At 44.4% G+C, this 8925-nt stretch overlaps 1 protein-coding gene across 1 annotated transcript; it reads left to right on the top strand.

The window, feature by feature from the left end:
• Window positions 1-314: 314 nt before the first annotated feature.
• On the top strand, window positions 315-3971 carry LOC147904550 (uncharacterized). The gene is made up of 4 exons (XM_087387236.1): window positions 315-377; window positions 922-1169; window positions 1267-1486; window positions 1642-3971. The coding sequence occupies exons 2-4, from the start codon at window positions 924-926 to the stop codon at window positions 3024-3026; spliced, it is 1851 nt and encodes a 616-aa protein (XP_087243362.1). The 5' UTR covers window positions 315-377; window positions 922-923; the 3' UTR covers window positions 3027-3971.
• The last annotated feature ends 4954 nt before the right edge of the window (window positions 3972-8925 follow it).

Here is an 8925-nt window from a genome sequence, read left to right as displayed (position 1 = left end):
AGCAATGGCACATTGGTGATGCAGAACGAACGAGAGCCGACGATATAAGACAGGGATGTCGAGTGGTGTGAACCGAGGGCAGGCAGGAGCAAGAGCGGCGATGCGTGAGAGTGTGCATGGGTGGGTGGTGCGGGGTGGTGTGAAGGAGCCCTAAGGGGGGGGGAGGGGGGGGGGGGGGGCGAAAAGCTAGAAGGGGAATGAAAAATCTAAGGATGGTATTTTTACAACAAACAAAAGTGGAGGGGGGCTATGTTATCTTCTTCTTCTTCATTTTAATGTGAAGATTGAGTTGGGTTGTGGTGGGCACCGGGAGTTTGAGTTAAGCAGGCGTTTTACAGGCCTTCTCTCTTCTTCGTCTTCTTCTTCTTCTTCTTCAGGTACGCTCCATCTCCATCTCCATCTCCATCTCCATCCTCCCTCTTGTAGATCTCGCCTCTTTCCTTCCTTCTTTCTGCTTCCTTTCCTCCTCCATCTTGCACCCTGCAGACTCTCTCTTCTTCTTCTTCTTCTTCCTCCCCTCGCCTCTTCCTTCCCCTTTCTTTGCCATTGCCCGTCTTGCCCACCCCACCCCACCCCCTCCCAACCTTCCCTCCTCAGCGCACAAGCACTTCCGCTCAGTTATCGTTTCTCGTCTCTTTTGCCCCAACCTTCCAATTCCTAGCTCAATGTAACTCGCATCCCCCGCCAGGACTGTAGCCTGCATTTTGCAACCTCCCGCACAGCTCCAGCTCCATTGCTTCCGAGTGAATTCTGCAATTCAATCCACCGCTTGCCGCTTTGCGAGATCACCCTCTCCACCTCCTCTCCAACCAGACCTTCGCCCCCCCCCCCCCTTTCTCCCTCTCTCTATTTCGTGTTCCGTCCTTCGCCTCCCTTTTTGCTGCAGTGGCCGTCAATCTTCTTCTGCCCCCTTTCCTGCAGGTATGTATAAAAATCAGCTTCAAGAGTTAGCGCAGAGGAGCTGTTTTAACTTGCCTGCTTATTCCTGCATCCGAGAAGGTCCAGACCATGCGCCCCGCTTCAAGGCCACCGTCAACTTCAACGGCGAAATTTTCGAAAGCCCCAATTATTGCAGCACTCTCCGGCAAGCAGAGCATGCTGCAGCCGAGGTTGCCCTCAACATCCTATCGAGGAGAGGTCCTTCTCACGCGCTTGCAGCGAGGATCTTGGTCAGTCCGCTACTCACAGACTCTCTCTGCTTTTTTGCTAAGGCTCCTGGCTCCTCCGAATCTTTGGTCTTGATGTACTTACTTGCTCTTCTGGCAGGATGAAACCGGAGTCTGCAAGAATTTGCTACAGGAAACAGCTCAAAGGGCCGGTGTATCGCTGCCTGTGTACACGACGATTCGCTCGGGTCCTGGGCATCTGCCGGTCTTCAAATGTATAGTAGAGGTCGCAGGGAGAACCTTTGTAGGCGACCCTGCGAAGACGAAGAAGCAGGCAGAGAAGAATGCAGCCATGGCAGCATGGTCGGCCATCAAACTACGTAAGTTTTTCCCCCTTGCCGGTTGTTCGAGCGATCTGTCGCATGGCAACGAATTCGATCTGGCGCTGCACTGCATTTTAGCTAGCTACTTCCCCGCGCTCCACGTCCGTGCGAGGGTTGTCTTACGACCGTTTCTTAATTGTATTTTCCTGCAGTGACGTCCTCTCATCCCCCTTTGCTCTTAGACTCGGAGTCCAGCGAAGAGCTCGAAAGATGCTACAACAATGCTCTTGCCATGTATAGGAGGGACGAAAGGGGCGCCGCTGCTCAGAACGCGCCTCAGATGCAGTCCTCCCACAGCTACGGAGGGCGTCGGGTAAGAGTGGTGAATGTTAGGGATAGAAATCGTCGGACCATAGAAGGAAGTCCTGCGGGGCAATTCCACCTTGGATCTTCGTCGTCGCCCGCCTCAGGGGAAATCAGCTTCGAAGCAGGGCAGAATCACGGGAGATACCTGTACAACCAGCAACCTTGTGCCACGATAGGTAGCGGTGGCTCGTCTATGGGGACGGCGATGCATCAGAGGAGGCACTCGTTGTCCGGTGTGGAACCTCCAATGCTATCACGGGAGTGTATGGCTGCGAGCAGACTTACAGGTGGTGGGGGAGCTGCAGGTGCGAATGTAGGAAGGGTTCTGCCCCTGCAGCAGCAGCAAATACGCGGGCTACCGCTCCAGTCACGGAGCGAGAGGTTCGATTTGAGGCAGCCACTGCTGGAGGAGCTACATCAGAGGGACGAAGACGAGTGGCTGAGGGGAGAGACAGCGCTAAGGTCAGGCATGGACAGGGAGGGTGGGGGGTACAAGGAGAGCGAGGGAAGGCTGAGGCCATTGCAGCAGCAGCAGCAGCAGCAAATCCGGGGGTTGCCATTGCAATCTCGAAGCGAGAGGTTTCAGCTGAAGCAGAGGTTGTTGGAGGAGCTACACGAGAGGGATGAGGAGGAATGGAGGAGGCAAGAGGGGAGCTACAACAACGATGGCGAGGGAGTGCACAACAACAGGGGAAGGTCTATGCAGCAGAAACAGCAACAGCAACAGATACGAGGATTGCCATTGCAATCGCGAAGCGAGAGGTTTGATCTGAGGCCATCGCTGCTGGAGGAATTGCATCAGAGAGACGAGGACGAATGGTTGAAACCGAAGATGATGGAGAAGAGGGAAGCTTCGGCCTACAGCAACGATGGCGAGAATAGCTCCTACGCTTCTCCTTCGTCTTCTTCTTCTTCGTCTTCCTCGATGTGGTCTCGCTCTGCGCAATGGTGGGGATCTCATCTCCCTTCGAGCCCTTCTTCTGCTGCTGCCGCCATAGCCAACACCTTCGGATTGCGCCCTGCGAGCTCTTTGGCTCCTCCTGTTAGAGTCCGTCAAATGGTTCCCGTCTGCTCTGCTCCTCCCCCTCGACGCCCTGATGTTGCTGCTGCTGCTGCCGCTGCTGCTCCTCGTCCTCCTCCACAGAATTTGAGGGATCCCGACCCTTCTTCATCTTCTGCAGCTGATGCAGAAGCTTCAACCCGGCACCTCTTCAACCAGCTCCGGCTGTGAGTCATGCTTCTGAAATTGTCAACCGTTGCTCCTTCTGCTGGTGTGCCTCTGTTTTTTTTCTTCATGCCCATTGAGCTATCCTCCCCAGTGTGTGCAATGGCATGCATGCATACCCTTTTTGCCTCTCCATGATTCATTCAAGCACCCTTGCCGGACACACTCTAATCGACAATCTACAGAGCTTTTTCACTGGAAGGTTACATGGGTGACCTGTTGTAGCCCCTTCGAATTTGTGCAGGCGTTTTGGCGCTGCTAGTTTCTCTGTGAATATGATTTTCGAAAGTTAGTTGCGTAAGTTGTCGCGCTTGCATTGCAGGTTTCTTCTAATTGTAGCCAGAGTAGGCAATGAGTGAAAGAATTCGAAGGAGAAGCTGGATGATTAGCTTGGTGCAGAGCCGTTCATCGATGCTAGGATACAAATTTTGCAGGGCTATCAGTGCCTGGTTCTAGGCTCATCTGATGTATTTTGCGGCTCTTGGCTTTGGAGCAGCTTCTCCCAAAGGGAAGTTCAGGGTAACGAATTCTGTTTAAAGATTAGCAGTCGAACGACCATCAGCTGGGAAAGTTTCTCTTCTCAGAAACCTCATACACCTTCTTAATGACAAAGCTGTATATCAATCAAATGAAGCAATCCTCTTACAAGGACTCCAATAGGCTCGTAGTGGTGTTTGAGTCAAAACAGCTAGCACGTGGACAGAAACTGATGTTGATTAGCCACAATGGCTCTCATGCTTGTTACATTGGCTGGAAGTAATTTTCATTTCAAATGGCCTCGTTTGCAGATTGGTTATCTAGTATTGGTATATGAGTCAAACAGATAGCAATTGGACAGAAACTGATGATGGCTCTGATGCTTGTCACATTGTTTGGCTATGGATTTGGAAGTAATTTTCATATCAGATAGCCGATTGGTTTTCCTTCAATTGGATGTGCATGTATACGGTGTTGAGGATTTCAAAAGACTAGAGTCTCAAGAGCTCTCTATATTTTAATTTATGTTTACGATTATGGGAAGGTTGTGACAATTGGTTGCGGCTACTTCACGAAATGGCATTAGTTCAGTCACGCTTGTTCATTCGAGACATCAATTCAATTACGGATTATTGAGAAGACTTTCATTTCCACTTTGCTTCCTTTTCCATCTAGATCTTTTAAAGCTCTCTCATAAATCAAAATGATGTTGGAAGACCCCACTCAAGGGAAAATTCTAAAAATTAGGTCCCCGACTTAAGAGGTGAGAGCTAAATTGAGTGTGGTTTTCAAAGTGAAGGTGCTACAGAACCATCAAGATATGTTCAACAGCCATATTGAAAATTCGAAAACACATATCCTCCAAAGAACCATCAAGATATGCTCCTCAACAGTCTTATTGAAAATGCAAAACCACATATCCTCCAAAGCTCGTGGATTCTTGGAGTTTGTCCAAGAGAAAGCCCTCTTGCAATTCTTTTGAGAATAGCTAGTTCGCTACAAACAATCAAACCCTCATTAATGCCACCACAACTAGAACTTAAAGAAGCCCTTGAACGGGATGCCGCAAGATCAAATTAAAGCTAAGATATCCAGCAAGCTTATGGAACTCAAAATTGACTGGTTCTTAAAATTGTGCCCCAAGGAGGTTGCCATCATGGATGATTCCATGACTGGTGGTAGCATGAAGAAGTTAAGCTTCATGACTATAGGTAGTATGAAGAATGTTAAGCTTCCTATATGGCTAGTTGATAATGGATGATTTCATGATTGTTGGTAGTATGAAGAAGTTAAGCTTCATCACTATAGGTAGTATGAAGAAAGTGAAGCTTCCTATTTGGCTTAGTGTTCCGATGCCCAAAATGCTATGAGAGGGTGCCATATTATACTCTCATCTATGTAGGCCCTTAAGTTTGGGCTACCATGTAGAGGTGTAGGTGGGCATCTATTCATACCCTAGAAAGGAAGAGCAAAACTATATACTATTTGTCCATGTGATGTCTCTTGCTCTTGGTAGTATCGAGACCCCATCTTAGGCCCTTTTTCCAAGGGGCACATAATTATGGACATGGAGCCTTTGCTTTCAAAAATGCCACCAATTCTCAACATATGCTTGGTTGGAAGTTTGGCATCATAAGGCAACAGACAATGCTACTATTGAAATTTGGGCCAAGATCTTTTTAAAATTCAATAACTCATTACCGACACCATGTCGTCGTTCCTCCTATCATTCTTGCTTGTTGATGCCTTATTAACCATCCTACTTTGCCACACCCTAACATGTTTTAATACCTTTCTAATGACCTTTTCTTAAATTCCCTAACTCATAACTTGTTTTTTGTCATCCTTGCTCCTAGTATTCTTGCCCGTTAATGTCTTGTTGATCATCCTATTTTGGCATAACCCCTTTCTAGTAATCATCCTCTCTATGAGGAAAGTTGACATATGTTTATCCCCCTCTTACCCCAAATTAGTAAAACTCTTGGCATGTTCTCTACTCAAGATATAGGTCAGCGACACTATATTTGTGAAGAATCTTGCTAGTGCCTACTTGAAACATCATAAGTATTGTAATGGCACCGGATGAACATAAGGAGAGCACTTACTTACCTACACTGATGACTCCTTCAAACTTGTGGCCCTTGATTCATAGGGAACAAGAGGATCGTAGCATCTTGCCACCAATACGTATACAATGAGGCACATGCAGAATTTTGTAAAGAAAATTCACTTGACTTAAAAAGATTTGCATTTGGAATGTAATTTTGTTACATTTCAAAATATCCCTATTTGCCATAGCCTAATTTTAAGCCCAATGTGTCTGAAAGTCAGTTGAATGTGTGCCCTATATTGATATGGCATCATTTTTGTTTCTCTCCCTCCCTCCCTTTTTAGTCAAACGCCAAGACAAGCAAGGGGCAAGCAAGGAGTTCTTTGTGTGTAGTTATATGGTTGTGTATTGAGGCAGTTTGGATTGCTAGTCATTGTGTGAGGTGGCAGATGGCATAAAAAACATGTGCCATCAAGTATTGAGCTAGATTTGAAGGATGGGGAGAAGGACGATAGAGGGCCAATCCTTCCCACATACCAGCAAGGAATAGGAAGAACCAGCCCACTCTATGCGCATTGCACATGGAGAGAGAGAGAGAGAGAGAGAGAGAGAGAGAGATGAACTATACAACCCCAATCTATCTGTGTTCACGTCTCTCCCTTTGGTGAATCACATTTTCAACACCCTCCTGTACATTCCCTTAATATGAAGGTAATTCTTAGTTGGCACATAATTGGTAGACCTCTATGCTTACGGATCAATTAACAAAGTTGATTGAACTATAATCAATGAACCCATTTGAATAACTTTGGCTTCCAATATTTCCCCATCATGCACAACAATTGCCTTATGATGGCATACAAAGATGTCTTACTACATTGATCATGCATGAAGTCTCCAACCACTAAGGCATGTGACTTTGCTTGACCTTAATAGGATAATTTTCATTGGGAGAGAAACTTAGCCCTAGATCTAACTAATGATATTTCAAGGTGTGCACATTCCATGAAGAGAGAACAATCGAGAAAGGATACTAGCAATTAATGAGGTGATGAATCCTTTTTGGTTTGCTATACCTTGTATTGATATAAGCAATGCTAATAGGCATTTATAAGATACAAACATTCAAGAAAAAGACTTATGTTGCTTCATAATCATACACTTCATATACCAGGTGTAGAATCCTGGACTTCATTGTTTACACCTTGTGATGCACATATTGCCTTTGAAACTCTAAAGTGTTTGATGTTCGTTGCCACGCTTTGTATCATATATGTATAGGTCTATAACCTTGTTAACATATATTTGGAGTGGAACACATATCCCTAACAGTGTCAAATGTGGTGTTTATGAAGCATCTTTGAAACTTATTTCTTTTAAGTAATAAGCTAGAACTAAAAGATGTACTTGGGTCCCACAACTAGTTGTTATATGTATTGAAAGAAAATAAGAAACTATTTGTAGTGGATTCGTCAAAGAAACCCACCAAATCATATTTGTGCTAATTTCCAATGATAGAGAAATTTCAAACTACTATTCGTGCTTGCCATCACATGAAATTAAGTAAAAAGGTTCCATTTCTCTATAAATCACCTACCATCATTTGTTTTATTACAAGCCACCTACCATCAATACTAGCATATTAAAGTTGCAAGATGGGCTTCATAGTTAGTCATCTAACTTCATTGAAAAGGTAATAATGAGTGTTTTTGCAACTTCTAGAAGCATTGATTGGTTTCTCCTTTCAAAAAAGCCATGGATTGATTGCTCATGTGTGCAAAATTGTTGTCAATTTGGAGAATACCCATCATCATCATTGTAAAAGATGCAACTCACCATGGTCATAAAGTGTGTTCAAGTATTTCATAGGCCAATCATAAGAACATGTTGTCAAAATTGGAATTCAATGAAATCACAACTTGATCGCTCATAGTGATGACTTGGCAATCAAGTTAAATAAAATTACTAGCGCTATACTTTATCTCAAAATACTACCATAGGTAGATGTGAACCTTTGGGGGTAAATTGTGTATCAATATGTCCTTTTTCTAACAATTGAATTGCAACAACCACGTATGAGGGTATAAGGTTGACTTTTATCTATCTTAATATTGATGATACATGTTGTACGATGAATTGGATGAATGGAAGAGATTGAGTTGATGATCTTAATTAATTGAGTATTTGGGTGTAAAGCTTTAATGTGTATTGAAGGCCTTAAGGTAAATGGTAGAGAGGTGACCACATAGATTAAATAGAGGATTACAACATTATGTTGATGACCCAATGATGAGTTAGGTAAGGAAAGAAAAGTCAAAGTATGTGGACATGAGCCTTGTAATTGATTGAGTTTTACACTCTAAATAAAAAGTGAGGAAAATGATGGAGCGGTAGGTGCTCATCGTCACAAGAGTTGGAATGATGAGGGGGCAAGATGAAAGGATGATTCTTAAGGGTTCATCCCAATGTAGGCCAGATTAGATACTATATCTAGCATTTTGTAGTACGGGTTGCCATCGAAACCTCTCCATTGGAGATATCTAGAGGTGTTGGCAATTTATTTAATAGCAAGAGAAGTAGACTTCACCCAACAAAAATTATGGTAAGAGAAGAAACTTGATGAGAAAAATGATTGAGGTGTTGGAAATTTACTTAATAGCATGAGAAGTAGACTTCACCCAACAAAAATAATGGTAAGAGAAGAAACTTGATGAGAAAAATGCTAGGTATCGCCCCCCCTCAACTCGAGATTTATAATGCAACAACTTTCAACTAAAATCCATACACATAAATATTTAGCTTATAAAGCTAAGCTCTATGGGAGTTGAGAGCATTAATGCTTTGACATATGAGGTTCGTCCTTTCACACATACCTGTACAGGAGCAATTGCTGGTCTAGTTAATTGCTGTCGATGAGGAGGAGAAGCATAAAATGGTGGGCTAAAGTGAGACGGAGGAGGTGAGTGTGGGACCTGGGTGAAGCATAGAATGCTGGGGATAAAGAGAGCTGAATGAACTGGATGATGGAGATGACTGCGAATTAAATTGAGCAGGCGAACTGGTGAAGCAACACGGATGGAATTGAGTGTTGGCCAGAAAGAGGTCCATGATGGCCTTGAAAATGCATAGGATACCATGTATACATGCATGCATCCCAGACAAGAGGACGTCAGCCTGTTCAATTTTTACCAGCGACCTTATTTAAGCTGTCATCACATGGCCGTAGGCATGCGATTCTCATATCTGGCGCAGTAATAATCTATACTTAATACTGAGGTCATGCATTTAGAGCTGCCCCCTGCTTTATAAATATGGGCTGACGCATTTTAGCGTAACCGACTGTTAGAAGTTAAAACAAACAGGCTTTCGAATTGAAGA

This window comes from Dipteris shenzhenensis, chromosome 2 (assembly GCF_047967505.1).
Source record: "Dipteris shenzhenensis isolate YYH24624 ecotype China chromosome 2, Dip_SZ_1.0, whole genome shotgun sequence".
Taxonomy (NCBI): domain Eukaryota; kingdom Viridiplantae; phylum Streptophyta; class Polypodiopsida; order Gleicheniales; family Dipteridaceae; genus Dipteris; species Dipteris shenzhenensis.
This window is presented reverse-complemented; position numbering and strand designations above follow the sequence as displayed.

Coding starts and splice junctions, on each gene's coding strand:
- LOC147904550 (XM_087387236.1), top strand. CDS start 924: ATGTATAAAAATCAGCTTCAAGAGTTAGCGCAGAGGAGCTGTTTTAAC. Junction 1,170..1,266: donor CGCTTGCAGCGAGGATCTTG/GTCAGTCCGCTA, acceptor CTCTTCTGGCAG/GATGAAACCGGAGTCTGCAA. Junction 1,487..1,641: donor ATGGTCGGCCATCAAACTAC/GTAAGTTTTTCC, acceptor ATTTTCCTGCAG/TGACGTCCTCTCATCCCCCT.